Below are 24,514 nucleotides of genomic sequence, written 5' to 3'. Positions count from 1 at the left end.
CTTGTAGATAAATCGAGAGGAAGAGGTCAAAATTAGCCTTGGGAAGTAAAGTGTGTGAAGCAATCCTGACAGCTGGTGGGATGTGGATTCCTTGGGGAATGGGAAGGGCAGGAGTAGAGCAGGGGCCTGGCCCACAGCAGTGGCACCGGCCTCAGCTGCTGCCTCCTGCCACCAGCGTTTCATTTGCAAAGCCCAAACCCTGCTTGACAGATACAAACACCAGGCAGACTGAGGATAGCTGAGAGTGCTGCAGGACACGGGCAGAGAACCTTGGGATTGAAGGAATTTTTGTAGTACCAGGTGCGTGTCTCGTTCATTTGTTCTGTTTTCTAGCAGGGAAAGTGAAGTAGGATTTCACACATGTTGCCTGTTTCACACTGTAACTTTGCAGAGTTACACTGTGAAACAGCCAACAGCAATTCCTATTGGAGAAACAAAGCCCATACATATCAGTGCTCAATGAAGAATGCCAGTTCTCACTTTTATTATCACAGGGACACACGAAAAATAATTAAAAATGAGGGCAAACAAAACAGACATGACCTCTTCAAACGCTGCTGTCAAAAGTTTTAACTAACAGCTTTGATTTAGAGACTGCCTCGCTGATGTGACCAGCTACATTTACACTATGGTTACCTTGTTACAAGGGGAAAGTTGACCAATCTCATTAGAAAAATAATCAAATATTCACTACCAGAGTTAGATGAAGGAAGGAATTTTGTTGCAATTGTCCTTTCACTTGTCCTCCTTTCTGCATTGTTATTTATACTTTTAGTATTTGGCAGGAAGCTTCATCTTCTTTTCAGTCCACCTAAAATAATATAATGATTACAAGTCAGATTCCACATTGCAAAAATGGACTGAGTTGGCTCAGGTTCTAGTGCCACAGATGGGCATATGTACACACAGTCAAAATGATCCTCTGAAATACATTTTGCTAAAGATTTCAAGTCTTCATGTCCAAGTAATACACAGGAAATGTGCTTGGAAGGGTGCACAGCCAGGAAAGATGAACAATTAGCAGGATTCCCTTAGAAACTGGAGTTTGTGGTTGTTCCTTCATATACTGCCTTCTTAAGGGGACAGTACAAATCTAGTGAGGTCTCCAATGGCTTAATTACAGTTAAATATCACTCTTTTAAGAAATTAAGAATATGTGTTGCTGTTAAAAAATGTGGCTTTTAACATAGATTCTTGCCAATTTAGTTAAGTTTTTGAGGTCTCTGTGTAAAAGTTTGTTTCATACCAATTTATTTTCCATTAAGGGATTTTCGGGTGTAACTACAGGCAAAATGTACACTGTGCAAGCTCAGGTGAAGTACACATTCTGTCTGTTGTGAGCAAGTCAAATGGTATTTTCTACTTGAAATTTCTACTGGATCTCTATTCTTTATGTACACCTGGAGAGTCTGTGGCAATATCCAATGTCACATGTGGAAATCTGTGTGAGCTGAGCCTGCCTGCAAACTGCAGCTTGCCAAACACAGTGTTTAACACTGAATTTCTGCTGCTTTCTTGCCTCATGAAAACAAATGCAAAACATAAACAGCAGCAATTTAGGGAGAATGTTCCTGTTAAGGGAATTAGGAGAACTCTACAGTTTGGGTATTTCTGGATCAGAACACTGAAGTCTAAAAAAAAAATAGAATTTTTTTTTTTTTACAAATGTAATTTTTTTTTACAAATGTAAAATATTTTACAAATGTTGTTGGAGAAGGGGTTTGTGATTCTAAATCTGCCGGTCACTTTGGAGATAAAGCCTCTTAGTGCCACATGTTTTCTTACCTTGGGGAGTCAATGCCACTGTCTCCTGTAATGCTGTGGTTTTCTGTCCCCTCTGGGTGTTTCTGTTCTGGCCCCACAGGACATGCACTCTTTACAAGCTGCTCTGTTTGTCCTGCAGGGTTTCTCACTCCTCTGGTCCCTGAGCCCAGAGCACAGCGTGCTGCTCCTGCTCCCACCTCACAGGTGAAGTTCTGCAGAGAGCCAGAGTCAGAGCCAGCCTGGCAGGAACCTGCCCCAGCTGAGCCCTTCCCACACTCAGTGAGTTCAGCTCCTTCCTCCTTCCTGTGGCCTTTCAGAAGAGCCTGACTGCAGAGCCAGCTTTCCTCTGTGCAGTGTGGTTTAGGATGCTCCTTGGAGCCATCTGTTGATTCTGCAGGGCCAGCACTTCCCCTGTATCTCATACCACATTTGTTTATGGTTGTGTCATGCTGGGCAGGGCAGGTTCTAACCTTAGAGGCTTTTAGGGACACAGCTGGGCTCCAGTCTCCTGTGCCTGACAAGGCATGGCCAGGGGACAGCTGTTCAGAATTGTCATCCAGATGTGACAAGCTGCAGGTGTCACCATCATGTCCCTTTTGGTACAGAAGATGGGAGTTAACAGTAAACCCTTCCCTTTCCAGCTCCCTTGATCCAGGATGGCTGGCACAGTCATGGTTAAATAGAGGTTCACTCTTTTTATCAGTCTTTGGTCTGTATTTCACACCATTTTTGGGGGCCAGATTAACACTGGCTGTGCAATGTGAAAGATGGACATTTTGAAAGTCACTGGCTGTTTGATCTAAGAGCTCACATACAGTGTCTGCTTTGCAGCTGCAATGCTCATCTTTCAGGTAGGATGGAAATCTTGCATCCTCTTTGCACACACCACTATCTTCAATATAGGAGCAAGGGGATTTCTTTTTTACTGTTCTTTTATAGACATTTTCTTCAGGAATATTGCTCTCCAGGAAGTGTCTGCTTCTGTTACCTATTTGCAGGTTACTGCCTTGTGGATAACCAGCATTTTCACTGAAACTGGCTTGCTTTAGTTGAAGCTCAGACCTATTAGCATGGAGTAAGTTGTTCTGCTTAGCTTTGCCAGCCTCACTTTCTGCACCCAGCCTTTCAGTTTCACAGCCAGAGGGTCCTGAGGGGGCCAAGGGCCGTGGCCTTTGGAAAGCCCTTCCTTCCTTGTGAGTCTGTCCCTTGAGCTGGCTGTTCCCAGCAGCCTGGTGCCCCCTGGCAGGAAAGCTGCGAGGTCTCCATGGCAGACCCTGGAAAGGATTCTTAATCTGCTTCTTGTATATCCCATGGGATTCCACTGCTGCAACAGGTGGCTCTTGGGTTTTGATGGGCAGGGAAAAGCTCTCTTCCAGTTTCACATTCTGGGATGTTACCTTCTGTCTGTGAGATTTCCTGCTGCTCCTGCTCATCTGCTTTTCCCTCTTTGATTTGGTTTTCCTGGTGTGTTTTGCTGTTTTACTTGGTGCCCTCTGAATGCAGTCCTTTGAAAGATGGTTTTGCCTGACTGTTGGCACTTCAGCTGAGGTACCGTTACTGATGTATTTTTTCTCTTTACTGTTACATTTTCTCTGTTCCTCAAACTTCTGCATTAATATTGTGTGTTTAATCAAATTATCAACTGTAAGAGCGGGGTTAATACGTTTGATGATTTCATGTTCAATATCACGTGGAATGTTGTCCAAGTCATCTTCATCCCTGACTGGCCACTCCTGGGGAGGAAACTGGCCTGAAAAAGTGGAGTACTCCTTCTTGTGTTTTTCTTTCTTAGAAGCACTTCTCCAGAAAAGGTCAAGGCCAAGCATTTTGCTTTTCAGTTTTGCTTTCAGAGACGTCAGGGATTTGATGGTGTCCCAGGAATGGTTCTCAGCAGATGTGGAGATGCCTTGAGTTCTAATTGAAGCCCTCAATTCACTGCAGCCTCCCTGTCCCTCTCCATTAGATCCATGGATCCTCACCTGCCCTTGCCTTTGTTCACAGAGCTTATTTTGGCCAGGGAAGCAATGGCAGGATCTGGAACAGGGTACTGTAGGAATGCTTTCTTTCACTAGGTCTGCACAGGCCTTAATGTTTACCAGGTCAGGGATGGAAGGTGATGAACAGCTGTCCTCCAACAGGATCCTTCTGTTGTCTTCTGTGGCATCATTTGTGATGAAGTAAGTGTTGGGAGTCACAATGAAATATCCTTCCCCTGTATGATAGATTTTTCTTTCCTTAATGAGAGTGCCAAGGATATTATATAATACATTGTGGGAGGGCACTGCAATGCCTAGAACAAAGAGACAGATACATCAAATCAGTAACAAGTTTTCAAATAAAATGGGTGCTGGCCAAAAGATCTCTATCATCCAACAGCCCTGAAATCAACTGAAAATGAAATAGTGCAGCATTTAGCTGTGTTGCCACTGCAGCACCACTGTGAGGGAGCAAAGATGTTGCCTTTGTGTCTGTCAGAACATGATATTCATGAGAGAGACTCTGCCAGGTACAAACCAAACAACCTCTTGTTCAAAGCATTTCCTCCTGGCATGTTATCCAACAGGGGCTTCATCACTCTCTGAAGTTTCTGGTGTGGTTTGGTCAGATGTCAATTTATTACCTCACTCAGACTGGTCTCAGCTGCAGTTTTCCACCAGGTGTCACAGTCTCAGAGTCCTTAATCTAGTCACAGCTGACCTGCCCATCAAGTTAAGAACTTCCAGCAAGGTGAAAACTCAGCAAAAATACCTTCAGACCCTACAAACTTTGAGAATGATACTTCTGGCTGACCTATAAAATCTGCCCTGTGGTTATCACAGTGCACTTACTGAGTGCAACTCATTCCTGGCATGGTTCTGTGCCACTTTGTGGGGTTACATTAATATTTTTCCCACTGGTTAAAATGCCCACCAGATCAGCCTGTAACGTTCACAGAGCTGTAAGATTAAGAGGAGTCAAAAGAAGCAGCTCAGTATCAAACAAAGCAGCCTCCTGAGAGGGCCAGAATGAGCCTGTTCAAAGTCTCAAACACAGTAACACTTTGATATTGCAGATCTAAGGGAAATGGGATATTTTTCAGATATTAAGGGAGGTGGCTGCACCCCCCCTCAGAATCACAGAATATTCTGAGTTGGAAGGGACCACAAGGATCATCAAGTCCAGCTCTTAAGTGAGTGGTCTGTATGGGAACCAAATGCACAACCTTGGCATTATTTGCACCATGCTCCAACCAACTGGGCTAGAAGTGAAGAACTAAAGATCACTTAGTGTAAGTAGTTTCCTTTCAGGAAGAAAAGAGTTAGAACACGACCAACAAACCTGAATTTGAGGCTGGTTATAGTTTTTGACAGCAAACACCAGATGTAGACTCCTACCCAGTCCCTTTGCAGTCAAAGTCAGCTGTGTTCCTGTCTCTTAGAGGAGGACTTAACAAGTCTCTGTGATCTAACAGTCTATTTTATGCTGTTCCATGTCTAGCACCTAAATACCACATCTGTGCTTTCCCACCCCCCAAAAGGGCATACTCCTAACTACAGCCAGTTCCCTCTAATTCTCAAAGATTTATTGAAATCTGTGCAAAGGATTGCATTCAAATCAATGCAGTGACACTCACAGATTGATGAGAAGTTTGCACATTCATTTATCCACCAGTTCCCTGTTAACTGTACTCCTGCACTTTGCCTGTAGGCATTCCCTGATCCCTTGTCCAACATCTGAAACTCAGGCTTGATGATACAGCCACTTTTTAAAGGAGGGAGAAACAAACAAGTTACCTGGGAAATTTTTCTTTAACTGCTCCATTAGAGTCTCCTGAGTCACCACAACCTGATCTGCATTCATGTCTGATATGGTCCAGCATATTCCTTGTGCCAAAGGAACAGAGCCTGGCTGGCAGAGAGGATTCATGACAGCAGGGGTCACATCACCTAAAAGAAAACAAAATTATTTGAATGGAACAGTGCATAATTTTTTCAATTAGCTATGAAAGATTTCCACTGAAAATTTCCCTTATCCTCAGCTAATTTTCTTTGGCAAATTACTCAGAAGTATTTCTGAGAGGAGGGAGGTGGTGCTAGCACTTGTCAAGAGCCTTTGTAATGAAGGAAACAGAGGTTGCCTTAAGCACGTTGGTTTGTTTGGTATGGAAATCCAGCCAAAGCCATAATTTAGATTAATAAACAAGGAGCTGAGAGAGAGAATTATTTCTGATGACTGCTGATTTTTTAGAAGACTGCTTACATGTTAAACCATGCAGAACCTGTATTTCTCCAAGTAGCTAATGGGGGAAGGTCAACATTCAATGATCTAAGTACAAAATGTTTTCACCAAGTCAGAACACAAGGAAAAAAAATACAAGTAATAGGCTTTGTGCCTTGTCTTGCACATAAAATTGAATACAAATGGTAAAATGCCACTTTTAGACTAGGTTCTAGAACTAGAGATTATTTAGTAAACTGGGTAGAGAGCAAAAACTCTTATTACAACTGCATGCATTTTTTAGGCTGCCTCACTATCTGTCCTGGTAAGAGACAAAAACATTGTTCTTATTCTGCATGACAAAAGCAGAAGTTTGGAGGGACCAAGAGTGTGGCCCATCTTCCCCAGTACCTCTGCAACCCCAGCCCAGAGGGCTGAAAAGGGTCTCAGTCCCTGACCTGAACTCCCCCATCCATAAAACCCAGCTAAACTCTGAGCTCTCCCCAAGGTGGCAGAGGACAAGCCCAGCAAGTACTCCTGACCCAGTAGCTGTGGGTGCTGTAGCTGAAATAAGAAATTCCCTGAGTTATTGATGAGCAGGCACAAAGCAGGGACTCACCTGAGGTCTGTGCACACAGTGAGACAGTGACTGCAGACACCTCCTCAGACAAAACAAAAAAATCAACCCCCCTTGCTTCTGTGATGTTCTGTGCTCTCCTGGTTCCTTCAAAGGATAACCCACTGTTAAACACTAACAGGAATTTCCCCCAAGTAAAAAGTGATATTTTAGATTAAGCTGTGTTCACGTTTAACTAAACCACCCTTGTCTATTGGGTGACACTGTAACCCAATATTTATCCTCCAGGCAGAGAACTACAACACAAACACTCCTCTGAGTGAATGTAATACACAACATTGCTTTGAAGGGCTGAAGTTGCTCTTGACCTTTGTTTTACAACTGCTGCTATATTCAACAAAAAGAACTCTGAAAAGAAAATCCTGGCATACAGTTTCCTCAGTGGTGTTGCTAGGAAACTCCTTGCAGGTGCAGAAACCATTGCAAGCTTTCTTTTTCTATGGGAAAGGCCATCAGCATTCAGGAATGACTCCTGTGAATAGTTTGCTGTCTGAAGTCTGCTGTGGGCACACCGTGCTGCTGCCAATTTGACCATTTCTTCCTGCAGAGCACCAGGCTGCTAAGGAGTAAAATACCAACTGTAATTAAAATTTGTTCATTATCTTTATAGTTATTATCTTGCTGTTGTTGTCTGCATCTGTTCTGCAGCATCAAATCCAGTGCCTCCATTCAGGGAAGGCTGTTTCAGAATAATATTCAAAGCATTAAACAAAAGCTAGCTTGATACTGAAGGAATTTTTAAAAATCTAAAATCATGTTTGAACACAAGTCTAAAATGTTTCAGAGTCAATAGTGCTCACATGCTAACAACATAAATATTAGATATCATTCTCTCCTGACTTTGAAATAAAATCTGAAATTGTGAAAGCAAGAATTGGTGATATTGATAAGCAGTGTGGGTAAAGGCCCAGGCAGCACCCTCTAAGTGTCTATCAAGTTTTATTAAATCTTTGTAGATTTACTTTGCATAGCTAAATAACTGTTGTTGTGCTTCAAATAGTTTCCCAAGTTCATTGGAAATACTTAGAAGCTGCATCCCTTAGATTTGCACATGGAGAAGATTTATCAATTTGTGCAAGCTGTGTCTCATAGGTCTGATGCAAAATCAGCAGAACACCATTCTCATTACAGCTCCTTGGTATCTGTCCTTTCACAGATCAAAGCCCCTGCAGAATGCCTTGCCCACTTCCCTCCTCTGCATAAATGTGATGACAGTCACCTTCCTGCTGTCTTACAGGCTCAGGAGGCCTTGCTCACACCTCTGTGAGGGCACTGCCAGCAGCAAAGAACCCAGCTGGGGTGAATACAGCAAACCTCTGAACCTCCCACCCTCCACCTCTGCAGGTTTTGCAGAGCCACTGAACTAAAGCAGCTGGCCAGGGCTCAGCTGTTCTTATCCTTCAGTTTGCTTTACAGGTCTGCTCAAACTCTGCTCATTACCTGGACACCTAAAACCCAAGAATGCCCTTTTTGGGGCACTTATTGGTCACAGTGTGGGAAGTCATCTGTAATGTGAGCATTGGGTAACAGAACTCAGCCCACAGAAAAGCCTCTGGGTATTCTTGACTAGCACAAAGTGATTTTTGTTCCATTTCTGTAATGTGAGCATTATCATTTTTCACTGAGTTGTTTAACAGCTGCAGAATTTGTGCATCTTCAGGCTATTCAGAAAAATTACACACAAGACAAGTTTATCTGGGTGAAACCCAGGCTAATTCTGGGGAATTGAACAGAGAGGCATTTGTTACAACAGCAGTCAATTTACTTCTTAAGAGTTCAGGTAAACTGTTTGCAGAACAATAAAGGACTAGGAGTAAATCCATTGCAGAAAAAACCCTAAAACATCTGATGGGCAGAGAAGACACAGCATGTGGAAATAGAAGATTGGTATTTCTGTAGTTGGGAGAATCTATCATGGAATGGATTATACAAAAGATGCCACAGATCCTGTGCCTCTCTGCATGAGAGCCTTGGCTTGTTTGATGTAATTCACTTTTTGCACAAGATCATAAGCAAGAGGAGTACTGCTACCAACTGCAAGGCTTCTGCTTGTCTATAGACTAGAGTGCATCATAGTCACATAGCAAAAACCACATATTATAGTTAAAGAATTTTCTGTAGACTAGAGTGCATCACAGTCACATTTTACAGCAAAAACCACATATTATAGTTAAAGAATTTTCTGTAGACTAGAGTGCATCACAGTCACATTTTACAGCAAAAATCACATAGTATAGTTAAAGAATTTTAAGGAATAAAATGTTAATAAGAACATCATAGAAAGTTGGGAACTCTAGCAAAACCCTTTTTGAACATTAATGAGTTTACAAGATGTGTTCTTATTAAAGAATAAAAATTATATGTAGATTATAAAGGCAGTTAAAATTAACATTTTCAAATGTAAGTATATAACAGAGAGACTCTATTTTGGCACAAGTACTCTGTACTAGTGCTGTACTAGGTCCTGTTTTCAGAACCATCCTTTTACTGAAGCAAAGAGTAAATGGTTCAATTAAATGAAACTGTCAAGTCTTGTCATGTCTCTAATCTATTACTGAAACAAACAAAAGCTCTCAGCAACAGCAAATATCTGTTCTTTGATTACTTTGTACAACCCTCAGAGAAACAATTAAGTATCAGTTTAAGGCCACCAACACTTCTTCAGTTGACATCAAAGAAGCTACAAGCACATGAAGATGTCAGATTTCTGTACCTACTGATTCCTGCCAGGACAGACATTCCCAAATCAGCACATTTAGGCAAACAGCACCCTCCATTTGGTCACAATTTCTGTTTTTACAGTCCTAAACTTTCTGTGATTAACTTATCCTAAGTTCTTATTAACTTTTCATTCCTTACAACTTTCAAAGGATGATGCCATGCAATTTAATAAGAAGTAAACAAAACCAGCAAAAGCCAACCACTTTTTCTGCCTTCCCAACAACACATGAAAGCCTCTTCCCAAGTGCAATTGTTATGAATTTTTGGAAATACGACTTCCAAGTGCTCTCTGAGGTTCCTACCCAAGAGGCATCATGAAATCCTTACTCTAATCTTAGTGCTAATGGCAGCCCAGAGCCATCATTTCTTTCACCAGCTAATAAAAAGCCCAGAGGCAGATATGGTGAGAACAAAGCAAGATTCAGGGGGAATAGGAAGAGCTCTCTCCTGCCAGCTCTGCCCAAGTGCCCAGACAGGAACAGGTCACACAGCAATACACTCAGTGGGTACAGTTTTCCTAAACTGAGCACTGTCACACACATCTTTTATGAAAAATCCTTTCCTTAGGATTGTTCCTCCTGAGAAGCTGAGAGGCCTCAGGAACAAAATGTAACCAATGGTTATCTGCTGCTGTGGAATGCAACAGGTGCATCTGGGATTGGGCTCATGTGGTTGTTTCTAATGAATGGCCAATCACAGTCAGCTGGCTCGGACTCTCAGTCACAAGCTTTTGTTCTCATTCTTCTTCTTGCTTGCTAGCCTTCTGATAAAATCCTTTCTTCTATTCTTTGAATATAGTTCTAATATTATATATATATATATATATATCTCATAAAACAATAAGTCAGCCTTCTGAAACATGGAGTCAGATCCTCATCTCCTCCCTCATCCTGCCACCCCTGTGAACACCACCACAGAGCACAGTGGGTAAGCTTTTGCCTTTGGAATGTGTCTCTCTGACCTCCAAAGAGATTAACCCCTTCAGCTCTTAGCAAGGCCACTGATGTGTCCAGGTGGATGCTGAGCCCATCCTGGGAGCAGGTTTCAAGCTGCACAGGCACTGCCTGAACACACAGGCAGGAATGCAGCTCCAAATGCACTGTTCAAGAGCACAGCCAAGGTCTCCAGGGATCTGCATTTCACCCACAGCTGGCACAAAAGCCAACAAGCAGAACTGCATAAGCACATCCAGCTTTGGGGCATCCACTGCAAAACTGGCAGAAAAATTCAACTATGAGCAACTGCACTGCAGATCATTATTTTTCATATAACGTATCATCCTTTTAAGTCAATTCATGTATGCACTGAGCACACAGAGCACAGCTGATAGCAAGGAAGTCATCTTTAACTGTTTCAGCATTTAGTGTGAGGCTTGGGGGTAAAAACAGATTGATTCAAAACGTTCATTGCAAGGAGATAAAAAATAACATAAAACTAAACAGGCCCAAGCAAGGTGCAAAACAACCACCATGGAGCCAAACAGAACAGGAATAAACAAGGCACTGGCAGTGTCTCCAACTCCTTTAACTGTCCTGAGGTGCTGCCATCCACTGCTACAGGAATTTGACACAAGCACAGCTTTTGCATTTGGCCTCATCCAAAAATTCCCCTTCACAACCCTGGCATTTCCCCACTAAAACTGCTCTCCAGCTGTGCCCTCTCTTCTGCAATAAATCTCAGAAATTCCAATAGCTCTTTAATGTCCAAAGCTTTGTTCTAAGCAGCAGTGGGGGTTAGCCAGGTACTCACCTCTGGAGTGAAAGGTTGACTATAAAAGCATGGGGACGAAGCTGTGCATTCCTGTGCCTGTACAGCTCAAGGGCAGCTCCAGCTGCTGCAATATCCCTGCTGCCTCCTTTGCTTGGAAGTGTGCTGTCACATAAAAGGCAGACATGAAAAGCATACAATGTAATACAATAGTAAGATGTACTTATGGTCGTGTTTCCCCTCCCCAGAACGAACCAAAATTCACTTTGCACTTCAGCTCACACCTACTCCAGCCCAAGGAAGTCACACCCCAGACTTTGAGAGGAGCTGTTCAAAGGAGAGCACAGCTCCCTGCAGGGGTTTTCCAGCAAATCCCAGTTCAGGGGGCCAGAGCTGGGGACAGCTTACCCCCAGGCAACAGCTGTCCCTGTCCCACCCCGTGCAGGCCCAGGCCCCTCCCTTGGATGAGGACAGGAGCCACCAGCACACAATGCAGTGGAACCAAGCAGGTCTCAGATCTTGTTTTGGGACAAGTCCCATGGCAGGGAGGTTTTTAATTCAGCTGAGAACAAGAGTAATGGTATAGGGGCAACTTCATGCCTGCCTGGGAAGCCTGGGATGTTGATGGATGTGCACACTTTTCCTTCCACTCTCCCTAAGTGGATATCCAACTTTTAGGATGGCCCCTTTGCTAGAAAATAACTTTCTGCACCCTTTCATTAGACTGCAATTTATGGTCCACAGGGAAAAACAAAACAAAACAAACCTGTTTAGAAATGAAAAACAGCATCTTTACCACCATAAGAAGTCTCAGAGGAATTGTTTGGACACTGCAAATTAAATAGCACTAGTCTAAACTCCAGGACTTTAGTCTGCAGTTGCCAAAACTGTCTCCATGGCTTTAGTGCTATAAAACACCCTTTCCATGTTTTAGTTAATCCAGAATTCAGCCAAAAGGATGTCACAGAAGACCAACAATGCAACCAAGCAACTCCACTGTATTACAGAGGACTCAGTAAATAGTAAATGTTTTTTTCAAAAGCCAGTTTGGCAGAACACTTACAGTGAAGATACTGGGTTCTTGAATCCCACAGACCAAGGTGAAGCCTCCAAAGGAAATCACAGAGATGTGCATGTGTCTGTGGGATGCTGAAAATGTAGAACAATTTCAGGGGCAAAAATAAATCATAGAGTCTATGAAGCAGCTGAGGAACAGGGGCAAGTTCAGCAGAGGGACACCAAGATGGGCAGGCCTGGAGCACCTGCCCTGGAGGCACAGCCAAGGGAATGGCTCCTGGAGAACCTGGAGGAGAAACAGCTTTGGAGGGACCTGGCAGCAGCAGAGTGTGGTGGGACAATGAAACACAGCAGGCACCTGGTGGAACAGCAGAGGCTCAGATTTGCCATCCCCAGAACCTTTCAGCTTTGAGGGCAGCGTGGCTGTGGAGCCCAGGGAGCTTGTGCAGCCCCCAGCCCCAGCAGTTCCCAGGCTGTGACTGAGTAAAGGCCAGAGCAGCCCTGTGTGACCCCCTTGAGCAGGAGGTGGGACAGGAATGAGCAAGTGCAGCAGTCCCTGCTCCAGCTGGGCTGTACCTGTACCTCCCACAGCCACCCTGACCCCACCCTGCTTTCTGTGACCCAGAACAAGGGCACTTCTGAGCCCCAGGAGCTGGGAGCTTTTCTGGGGTAGCACAGAGTGAGAGAAACAAGGTTACACTGTGCTCACACCGGTAGTGAGAGCATCCAAGCAGCAACCACGTGACAGAACTGTTGGTTTTCTCTTCAGCTCTCAAATAAATAGCTTCTGTATTCTTAACTTTTTTTGCATAGCTGAACCCCAGATGTAGCTGAGGACCCCAACCTGGGCTCACTGTTAGTGCTGGTGCTCTGCACAGCAATGGAGTATGCTAAAGCAAGATGGCAGTAGAGAAAAAGCTAAAAGTAGCCTTGAAGTAAAGTCTCTGATTCTGAAACCATATCAAAGACCACAGCAGCAGCCCTACAAACTAATGCAATTTATTTTATTAACTTCATTATAATAACACAAACTATTGTCTTGTCTGACTGAGTCAGAAAAAATTAAGCCTGTTCAAATTAACTGCCTTAATGCTCTTTTAGAATCAGGGGAGGATCTGCCTGTCATGATTCAACATGCAAGAATTCAAAAGACTGAGGATATAGCACAGCTCAGCCTATTTTCTTGAAATTCTTTTCTCACCTAAAAGACAGAAGTAATAGCTTTTGCTGCTGGAAGTCTTTAGCACCAAGAAGTACACAATAAATACCAAGTTCTTTCCAACTAATCTGCTTAGAGATTATTAAAAAAATCAGAGTAAATTAAGTTGAATGGAGCTTATTATAAAAAATTATACACTTCTCTTCAGTGGTACTTGCTAAACAGTATGATTAGAAACTAATGTTGGGGTGGTATGAAAAAAATTGCATGCACAAGCGCTTTTACAGATTATACCTTTCAAGTAATTCAATCTGAGCAGATCTGGCAAATGCATCAGGATTCTGAAGAACATCCCAGGCCCTGGTACCTTGCTGCTGAGAGTTCAATCAGTAGTCTGAGTGCAGCATTTAAGGTCAGTGCAATACATGTTCTACTGAGAGAGGGCTTTTGTAATACAGGATTAACATCTTGGGAAGAGTTTTATATGGAAATGCATTAAACAGGCAGGGGATTTTCTGATGTCAGTGGTAAGGGCTAAATGCCAGCTAGAATTAGGTACTAAACATTATGAAATACTGTAAGTTTTACACAATCATCATTACACAGATAGAATTAGATCAAAAGCAAACAATAGCAAGGTAGATAAAAAGCTCCTTCAAAGAGCACAAATGTTTTCTTCCCTTTTTCCTCCTTGAAATATATCAGCAGAGTTATCACTGGAACAACTGTGATAACAGGTAAAACCCAATTACAACAGAATATGCAAGTAAGTAAGTAAGTTCTGAATCACATACCTTACTGAAGATAACTTTTAAAGTAGTGTTTGACAACAAAATTGTTAGAAACTCAAACTGTTCTTCATGTTTGGCAGCCTATCCACAGCAGTGCAAAATAAAGCACCATTTTAGGTCACCCACTCTTTTCAGGCCTGATAAAAATAAAAAGACACAGAATTCTAAATAGTCCTAACCAGTTCAACAAAGCATGACCACATGCTGTGAGTTACATTTCACAGAAGCCAGCACCACTGAAATACAAAATGATTCTCCTTTGACTTGCAAACCTACATCCCTGTTTGTGGGGCAGGATGAAAGACATTGGAAGAAAGGGACTCCAAAAGAAAGGAATCCCATGAGGCACATCCCCAGCCTCTTGCTGAGTTGCCATCCTCATTAAAGTTGTGTGTTCCTGTGTACAACTGCAGTGCCTGGCAAACAATATCCACTCCAGAGTCCTGACCTTTTGTAGGCCAAACAGAAATCAGCTACTCACAAGGCCACAGTTTCATCTGTGGCTTCAATAATCGTGCAGCAGAACCGTGCTGACACTGACATTTCATTGCTGTGAACAAATTTAAATTACTCAATAAAAACAAATGTGTCCTAAAAGCTTGCCAGGTAGCTTGGGGACAGGAATCTGTCTCTCATTGTAAGCAACTCTGAGAATTGTTAATAAGCAGGAAATGCTCAAATAACCAGCTGTAGATGGAGCCCAGGTGTACCAGTGCCACTTCAAAACTCTTTCCAAAAGCTGCTACAGACATGCAGAGAAGCTGAGCATGAGGAGCTCCACAGGCAGGAGCTAAATAAGCTAAACACTAAATAAGTTACACCTGGGAACTAATTCAGTTCCCCAAAGCTGGGCCAGTTCTTTGAAAGGTTATTGCAGGCCACAATACTGCAGAAGTTTTGCTCTGTACTCCTTAAGCTGTTGCTGAACATTTTCAGGAGATTCCATTCTACCCCTCTTCCATCATAGGGATTCTGTTTGAGTATCAAAGCAGCTTCAGGGACTATCTGCCCATTTTTTAGCTGCTTCTCTGAGTGCTTTTCTCCTTATGTTCTGTGGGAGTCACACAAGGAACAGTGAGGAGTTAGACCTATCAGATTACTCTACAAATGCACAAACAAGAGCACAAAACAATTCCTTCTCTGATCTCGTTCCAGTTCATTCAATACCTCCAGCAAAAACGTATAAAACTTGACACTTCACAGGAAAGTGCACTGTCCTTTCAATGTCACTCTTCAATAGGATATTTCCCAAGAGATATAAATTTCCAGCCTGCAGCAGAGCCTTCATTGGAAAAGGTGACCAGCACAGAAAAATCCCAGTCTGCACGTCCATCCCAGCTCCAGCCTAACTGGAAAGGACAGGGCTTTCTTAGCTTTCCTTGTGATTCTGCAACAGAGATGCTGAACCGACAGCAAATCCAGCCTCTAAAGGCTAAGCAAAAATGTTTCATTTTGATATTTTCTCTTCTGCTCGACAGGAATCTCAAAGGAGTGGGGCCGTTCAGGCACACGGAGGACGCTGCTGGCAGGCTGGCATGGCAGAAACGAGCTGGTGAGCACCAAGGATAGCAAGCAAGCAGCTGCTGAGATGCATTCTCCTGGTCTGTCACCAGTTTCCCTCTCGGAACGCTCAGGAGGTCAGTGCGCTCAAATCGAGTATTTGTGATTGTATCTAATCTCAGCTGAGAGTGCCCCGCTCCTCTCCCCTGCATGCATCCCCTCAGGCTGGGAGCTGTTTGCCCCTCGTTTGCTGAACAACTGACTGAACACCTCAGCTAAGCACGGGAGATGCTCGGCATTCCTGCAGAGTTTCTGAGTTATCAGATCAAGAGTTTTTAAAATTAGCTTCACCCTTTGGGGAAAATTTTAATTGCCGTGATTTTTCCCTTTTCTTCCCCTCCATATCCCAAGCAGAATATAAAAGCTCCTACCCAGTCCTGTGTGTGCCATTCACCCACTCCATGAGATCCTCATCAGAGACAGAGACATTTCTGGATTTTATCTGGGAATAAACACAGCAGGGCAGTTTGTGTTAGTTACAAGATTTTGGGACTGAATTTTCCCTTTATTTGATTAAAGTTCCGATGACCAGTATGAGTCAAGGTGTACCTGTTCTGTGAAGTCAGCGTGTCACACCCCGGTGTGTTTCTCTAGAATAACCTCATTTGAACTGCTGGGGCAAAAAGCAGCAACGATTTGTGGGACCACAGCGTCTTCTGATACAAACAATAGCCAGGAAGGCTCCTTGAGATAAGCAGTGAGGAGGAGTTGGGAGTGCCCAAGGCTTTAAACCCAGCACGCAGCAGGGTCTGGATAATTCTGCACTGAAATGGGGCTTGGCAAAATCAACTGCGGTGCCGAACGCCCCTTGCTGCTCATCTGCTGCCCAGCAAACAAGTGGGGGTGCATTTCAAAGGAAAAACCTCTAAAGCCTTGGCTCATTATTCTCACGAGCCTGAAAACTCGTTCCCAACTCTTCTCTTGTACCACGGCCAAGGATGAAGGTATTGCAGGCTAAGTGATTTCCATCTCTGGCACCTGGTACACCCAGGTATTTGTGAAATTTCACCAAATGCTGCTGGAATTTGCAGATGCTGCCATTGCTACACGTGCAGGAAATGTTTCCTAGGAACCACATTGCTTGGTTCCCAACATCCCAGCCTTTAGTCAGGAAACATGAAAAACCCAAGTGGTTTGAATTTCTCATTATTGCAAACGGTTACATGAGAGCAGATAGATTAAAAATGCAGTCAAATCTCTCTATGCTTAATACAGACAGCAAATCTGATACCAGTAGCTTCATTTTTTAAATATGGCAATTTCTTTTAAAAACCCAAGACAACGTTGTCCTTTGCATTTTAGTTGTGTAACTTGCTATTTGCTTTGCTATATATATATAAAATATATAATATTTATAATAATAGTTATAATATATATATCTGTTTTTATATATAAGAAATGTGAGAAAAGTAATCCAGAGCAGAAAATGGCCATTATGATGACTTTTGAAAGAGAAGGCATAGAATATATAATTTAAAATCAGAAAATTACCTAAATAAAGACACTCAAAGCAATTTTTTTTCAGTTAAGCTTCCAGAAATTTAAGTAAAATCATGAAAATATCACTTCAACATTAATTGTCTGAAAAAGTGAAATTCACAAAGACAAGTGAGAGAATTCTAACTTGTAAGAAATCCCATTGGCTGTTACTGCAGAAGGGGCAGGATAATAGGGGAAATAATGAAATTAATTTACCAAAGTAACATACATTTGTATTCAACTAGCCATCCTCTGCATCAGAAAAGAGGTTAGTAAAAAACAATGGAATCAGGTTCTCTAAATCATCCCCATGAGACCAGGAATAACATATAATTTTTCATCAGTGATATAAAACTTCACTATAGGAAGAGAGAACCATTCCCAACATACCTATAGACGTTACTGCTTTTTAGGTGGAGACCAACAAAGCACTCTTGTTCTTTATAACTCCTCTCCTCACCTGGATTGAGTTAAGAGGTCAGCAGGTTAATTTGTGATGAGGGAAGATGAACTCCAGCTGGCATTAACAGGGGTTACCAGCTCAGTGAAGTTATCTGAGTGCCCAGGAAATGACTGAGGAAGAGAGAAATCTTATAGCCAGAAAATGGGGCTGTAACAGGGAGTGGCTATTTTATACAATTACTGGGAAAGAAGGGTAAATACCAGAAACAGGAAAAAAAGAATTATGTGATTTAAGTTAAACAGTGTTAAGAAATAATAATGAGATTGAGCTATGCAAGGATAACACAGGCTAGGCATCAGAGATTTTCCTGTTAAACGTTTTGAAATGTATCATTAAGAATTCCTCAGTCTTTCAAAAGTTGGCAATTTCTCCTGCTTTGACAAAAAGTGCAGTTTTGAATTCTTTCTTGAAGAATTGCTAGTTAGTTTCAACAAAAAGCTTTTGTGATCTAACATCCAGTCCTGCTCGAAATGAAGTAAAATGCACTTCTAGATATAATTGAATTAAGATATATGAATGAATATGAATTATGATATAATTCATCCCTAGACAGAGAGGATTGCAGAGCTACAGTCAGGGAAAAGTAAAAATAAACATCTCCAATTGATAGCTATGAAAATCCCTCCTAACCTTTGGAAATCCAAGTGAAAAGAGATTTGTTTGCACCCCACCAAGCACCCAGCACTGAGCTGGAGAGCTGAACGTCTCCACTGCAGCATCTCCTGGTGTTTGTCAGCAGCATTCCTGGCTGGGTTGGTAATGCTCCCTATCCTTTATCCTGGGAAAGTTAAAGCACAAAGCCCTTCACATCCACACGTTGCAGCTGATATCTGAGCTGCCACAATCGGCGCTGCACTGCTCGGGTGTCCCTTACCTGCGTTAGGCTGATAATCAGAACCTGGTGCTCCTACAGTACCTTCCACAGAGAGCAGTCCCCACTGACCATGCCCAAACCACACAGAACATTGCAAGAACTCCAGAGGTGCTGTGGTGTTGTCTGCCTCAGCATTCTGCAGGACAAACTGACAGGAGCCCCACGGGCCCAAGAGTAAAAGAGACTCCAGGGTTAATGACCCCTGCATACCGGAGGCTCCCCCCAGCAACTGCAAACTGCAAAGGGATTTACTGACCAAAACCAATGCCCCGAGTGAAACTGAAGGTTTGTGAGGCAGCAACACCAGGAGCAGAAGTTTAATTGTTGATTAACTGTGATACTGGTGGGTGTATTCTGCAATCACATTTCACAGGACTTTTTGTAGAAAACTTGCATTGAGAACACTCAATAATTCCCAGCTGTACTTTCTGTGTAGACCAAGCCCTTCATTGCAGCCTGGTCTCTTTAGACTGCAGGGGTCACTAGAACAGTCAATTGCATATGCACTAATTGCAGGTAGCAAATGAAAATGATGGATAAACATTCACCAGCATGATGTAGTAGATATTAATGTGAGTACTTAGATATGTAGGGTAGCAGCTTGAATGCATCTGAGTCTGATTTCCTCTTAGCTATTTTATCATGTCCACTTTTAGAAATTTTTAGAAAAGGTTTAAAGGATCAGTTTGTAGGGCTGGGGTTTTTTTGTGGTTGTTTTTATTTTTTGTTTTTTTTTTTGGGGGGGGGGGTTGGTTTTGTTTTTTTGGGTTTTTTTGGTGTGTGTGTGTGTGTGTGAACATTTCCAGAGGATGTAAGACTAAAAGCAGCTGCTGATTTCAGAGTAGCAGTGCCTGCCCCGGTGGCAGCCGTCACCCCACCCTCGGTGCCCTGCACCCTCCCCCTTTACCTTTCCACCTTCTCCAGCAGCAGCAGGAGGTTCTGGAGCTCTGGCTCAGGAATCTTTGTGCTGACTCAATCCATCCCATCCAGCCCCAGTGTTTTTTCCAATGCTTAAAATGCCCACAAAGAATGAACCTAATTCAGTCTTCCACTGGTTATGAATGCACCTTACAGTTCATTTCACTCTGGGGCACCAGACACATTAAATCCAGCCACATCTTCAGGAACAAAACACCAGCACACCTGCTTCCTACCACATTTCCTACCTGAATATCGAGGGCCCAGCCTCCCTTGCAGTGCGCTCAGCAGTCACCAGGCTATCAGCAAACCCAGTTTGCCCCAGTGTCTGACTGATGGGGAGGCTGTGCCTTTGCAGAAAGCTGTGCCTTTGCAGAAAGCTGTGCCTTTGCAGAGGGCTGTGCCTTTCCAGAAGGCTGTGCCTTTGGAGAGGGCTGTGCCTTTGCAGAGGGGTGTGCCTTTCCAGAAGGCTGTGCCTTTGCAGAGGGCTGTGCCTTTGGAGAAAGCTGTGCCTTTGCAGAGGGCTGTGCCTTTGCAGAGGGCTGTGCCTTTGCAGAGGGCTGTGCCTTTGGAGAAAGCTGTGCCTTTGCAGAAGGCTGTGCCTTTGCAGAAAGCTGTGCCTTTGCAGAAGGCTGTGCCTTTGCAGAAAGCTGTGCCTTTGCAGAGGGCTGTGCCTTTCCAGAAGGCTGTGCCTTTGCAGAAAGCTGTGCCTTTGCAGAGGGCTGTGCCTTTGCAGAGAGAGGGCTGTGCCTTTGCAGAGGGCTGTGCCTTTGCAGAGGGCTGTGCCTTTCCAGAAGGCTGTGCCTTTGCAGAGGGCTGTGCCTTTCCAGAAGGCTGTGCCTTTGCAGAAGGCTGTCCTGCTGGTGCACTGCTTGCTCGCCACTTTTCCACCAGCCTGGCCACAGGATTTTCGCCTGCCAGGATTTAGAAGCCAGTGACAGAATGCCAGAGGAGGAGTTGACCTGCCCTGGCAGAGTGGTTTGGTGCTCCAGCTGATGAGGCCGCTGATGGCAGCTCAGGCTCCTCCCGGCAGCTCCACACAGAGGATGTCACCATCGGGGTCACACCCGCAGGACAGGAAGAGTCAAGATGAACCCCAGTGAAGTCGGGGGGGCTCCAGCACGGGCTCTGTGCCTCTGCCACTGTGATCAAGCCTTGCCCCAACTCTCCCCCCGTCCCTGCTGCTCCTAGCTCCAGGACAGGGCCCCACTCTGGGCTTGAGGAACCTGCCTCTATTTTGCACTAAGATTTCACAGAGACAAAAGCCTCCCTCCCCCTTCTCCCCCAGGATCAGGGCTGCTGCCCTGTCTGAGATTACCCTTCCACTGGGGAAGGGCTGGCAGAGCAGGCACCAGTGCAGAGCACAGGCCAAGCTCCAGCCCTGCCCTTTCTGCTGGTTACAGCACCTGCACAGGTTGTTCCTGCTCTGCATCCTCTCCTTCACCCTGCAAAATCCTTGCCAGGCAGGGTAAGGGCACAGCTTGCTTTCACAGAGGGATCTGGTGTCCAATTCAGTGTGCTTTTAAGGAATTTTTATGGGTTCTTAAATTCCATGTTGTGTTAGAATAATCTTTTTTTCAACTGTCTTCATTGACAATAAGACCTTAAGTGGATTAATCTTCCTTTTCTTTAAAAGGTGAAGTAGGGAACAAAATTATTCACTGCTCAGGACATCATCTGCACAGCCACCTCTTATCAGTACTATATATTGAGCCACTGCTACCCAAAAGTCACCCTAAACAAACTCTGCTTGTGTCCACGGATCACCAGTGCTGTACATTGTGTGGCCCCCACAAGTCCCCTTTTGTACTGCCCATCACTAATGTTCAAATCACAAGACTGAAAATGCTGGCTGCACATTCTTTACAAGCATATTACTGGATGCCATGGATGGTCTGAGAATTTACAGATGTGCTGCCATCCATATGTGTCCCAGTACTATCAGTAACTCATTTTTCCTGTCCTTGTTATAATGAAAACATCACCCCTCCACTCAAAGAAGAAAAAAAAAAGAAAAAAGAAATGAAAAAAAAAGTTCTTAGCTTGATTTCAGGAAGAACACTAAGAGAGAACAATCAGGTTCAATACTGGTAAGCAGCTGATCTGTATTTTCATCTGTTTAGTCACATTATATATTGCTTTCTTACACCAGAGGGGATACTTGACAAAGGCAGCATTTTCTCTATTTATGAACACCCTGAAGTTGCTTTTGCAAACTCTTTCCCAATACTTCACAACTTGTAACATGAATGTTCTAATAGCTACATGTAATGTTAATGAAGTGTTTAACTCACCTGAATAGTACTCCAATAAAACAAGGCATGTGAAACACAGGAGTCCTTCCAGCTGCTCAGAGAACTTCCACAGCTCTGTTGTTACTCTCTGAGTGTCCCAGCTGGAAGTGTAACAAGGCATCTACCCAGCATGTACCTGATACCTGGAGGGAAAATTCCCTTTTCTCCTTCACCTTGTGCTCTGCACACAGGCACTGGGCTGTTTTACAGCACAGCAGCTTGGTCTGTGAGACAAGTGTGTTCTTGAGAGCAGCACTGCAAGGTACTTCTGTCTCCAGCTGCTCATTTCCACAACACATGTGGCAGCAATTCCTGCTTTTTTAGATCTGATCTGCTGGCTACCATCCAGCCTTGCTAAAAAGGGACCAAAAAGGAAGGCTGCAATTCTCCAACTGTCTCTGCCCCTTGCATGATAAAACAGGAATGTAACTGGATGACCCCGGGTCAGGATAACTAAAAAGATTAAAGCAATACAGGGAAAAAAAACCCTGTATAGCACTTAAAAAGTTGCAACAAAATAATAAAGCAAATTACTACTTGAAAGATATCTGCTGAAAAGCAGGGTGGGGAGATTTCAGACTGGAATTCCTTGAGGTTTTTCCTCCTCCCCACTCCTCCCCTCTACCCAGCTGTGTGTGATGAAATGTGCACAGCCACTCAGTCAATCATCCCTGCACCTGTGTCACTCAGCAGGCTGAGGGGAAAAGAACCTGGGAATCCATTTCCTAGCAGAACACCTGGCATTGGCAATCTGTCACCTTGCCTGGAATCCAGCCCAGGAAATTTCTACAAATGAGTATCATAATGCAGCATGCAACAAACAAATCTACCCAGCAGCCTTATTCTACTGTCCTTTTAAAGAGAAGAATACAGACAGCTGAACTAACATTTGACTATATACAACAACTTGGAACATCATTAAATCACACCTGCAAAGGTACTGATTCTTACACCTGCTGTGGGGCACCTGATCCAAATCTTCAAACCACTTAGAATCCTGTTAGAGACAATTTAAAACCAGCAGGATACAAGAATTCAAAAGCAGCATCACATTTTCAAGACAAGTTCAGGCATTAAATGCCTAGAAATTCAAAAGCAACATTCTGAAACACAATTATGCTACCAGACACACAATGTCAGGTGAGATTTGGTGTCCCAAAGCTCTGCTTTACACTCTGTATGGTGGTGCTGTGGATTATACAGAGGATGAAAAAATAAGGGAAATTGGTTTTACTTGAAAGCAATGCATTTTGTTATTAGAGCTTTTTACTACAACAACTTTTGTGCAATGTATCAGTGAGACCCAGGAGGCAGAAACATAAAAGCTTTTTGGAGGAGCACTTGTTGGAGGCAGTTCTGATGGCTGAGTGAAAGTATCCATTATTTCTGGCATCTTTACTGTCACACTCCATGGCAAGATGCAGTCCCAGCTGAACTTCTGCTTGACCCACTTCTCTCTGGAAGATACCAGTGTAAGTGCAGTGACTGTGCTACCTACACATTTTGCAATCTATTGCTGGCTGGAAGACTCAGTCACTCAAAAGGAATTCTTTTATCTTTTATATTTTAAAATATAAACTGCACTGAACAAACGCCTTCAAGGTAAGAACCTGACCTGGGTACACAAACAGTACAGGAAAGCAAGAGAAAAAACACATTTTGTGCACATTCCTGACAAAATTATCAGTGAAAGTTAACTGTTACAGAAGTCCAAACATATTCACACAGCATATTACTCAGCAGAAAGAGGGATGGAAGCCACTCCTCTCTCTCAAAGCAGCTGAACACTGAAAATGAAGTTATGTTACAGGACTAGGCTTTATAATGTTCGAGACTGTGTTATCCTAGGTCAGCCTGCATGCACGTGGCACTTGGATCTCTCTTCCCAGCCTCACTCACAGACATTCATGGGGCTCAATGTCATTTTGGAAGGGTTAAACTCATTCATTTGCCCTCATTAGACAAAATAGCAAAGGGAGGGAAATAAATCCATAAACAGAGATCAGATTCCATTGATGGGCCTGCTGTAGTAGGGCTTTCTCTACAGAACAAAGCAGTCCAAGATTTACTACTTCCTATAGAGCATCTGTGATGATTCAAGGAGTCCAAACAAGTGGGATGCCAAGGCTCACCTTCAGCAGCCTCCTGCCAGTAATTGGGACATAACAAACAACTCAGAATACAAAGACTCTAAGGTGGGAAACGTGGACATGAAATACAAAAACTTTGTTCATAAATCAAAACAGACAAAAGACTGATTCTCCAAACCTCCATTACTGATACTCTATTCAATTTTCCTTAGAATCAGTTCTGTTTCTGGGAATAACACTAAGAAGCTTTAGCTAGTACACAGCATCAGTGTGGGTCATATCCAGAACTTTGTGCTGTTTGGCCCAGAAGGTCACACAGTCTGTGAGAGGTGCCTGTTCTCCCTCAGATTATTTGTGCTTCAGGAGATTGGTCAAGCTCTGTGTAGGTTGTAAAACTTTTCCTTGGTTGTTTTTCTGTTATTCTTTACCCATTTCATTTCCTTTCCAACATAAATGCAGACTGTACATAGTATCTGAAACACTATTACATCAAATCAATATAAAGATTACAGTCATTCTAACAAATACTCTTTTTCTTAGATATTGTAAAAATCTGTATCAATCTAGCAACTGTCTCACAGGGCCTCTCACTGAAGAATGAGATGAGGAGTCCTGCTTGTTCTAAAACTGCTTTCAGCTCAGCAGTTTAAGGTAAAAATACCCAAGCAAAATATTTCAGATGTTTCAGTGTGCCTAAAATGTTTTTATCTTAAATTCTAGACTCATTTTCTTGTATGTTCACACGTACTGCTGAAATTCAGGAACAAAGTATTTCAGATGCAATTCTTTCAAGTCCATTTACACAAATGGTGCTCAACGTCAAAAATTAAACATGCTGTCAAC

The 24,514-nt window shown here is 43.2% G+C and overlaps 1 protein-coding gene across 3 annotated transcripts; it reads right to left on the bottom strand.

Moving 5' to 3' along the window:
- Positions 1-460: 460 nt before the first annotated feature.
- On the bottom strand, positions 461-19,666 carry STOX1 (storkhead box 1). 3 transcript variants are annotated; one of them, XM_066554579.1, is made up of 8 exons: positions 19,277-19,666; positions 17,423-17,492; positions 15,925-15,995; positions 13,997-14,130; positions 11,069-11,191; positions 5,538-5,690; positions 1,786-4,054; positions 461-811 (listed from the first exon to the last, which is right to left on the bottom strand). In XM_066554579.1, the coding sequence occupies exons 6-8, from the start codon at positions 5,668-5,670 to the stop codon at positions 772-774; spliced, it is 2,442 nt and encodes an 813-aa protein (XP_066410676.1). In that variant the 5' UTR covers positions 5,671-5,690; positions 11,069-11,191; positions 13,997-14,130; positions 15,925-15,995; positions 17,423-17,492; positions 19,277-19,666; the 3' UTR covers positions 461-771. The 3 variants fall into 3 exon arrangements, with proteins under 3 accessions (XP_066410676.1, XP_066410675.1, XP_066410677.1); XM_066554578.1 differs by lacking the exon at positions 17,423-17,492; XM_066554580.1 differs by lacking the exons at positions 13,997-14,130; positions 15,925-15,995; positions 17,423-17,492.
- Between the last annotated feature and the right edge of the window lie 4,848 nt (positions 19,667-24,514).

This window comes from Molothrus aeneus, chromosome 8 (genome assembly GCF_037042795.1).
Source record: "Molothrus aeneus isolate 106 chromosome 8, BPBGC_Maene_1.0, whole genome shotgun sequence".
Lineage (NCBI taxonomy): Eukaryota > Metazoa > Chordata > Aves > Passeriformes > Icteridae > Molothrus > Molothrus aeneus.
The sequence above is the reverse complement of the archived record's forward strand: the minus strand, read 5'-3'. Positions and strand labels throughout refer to the sequence as shown.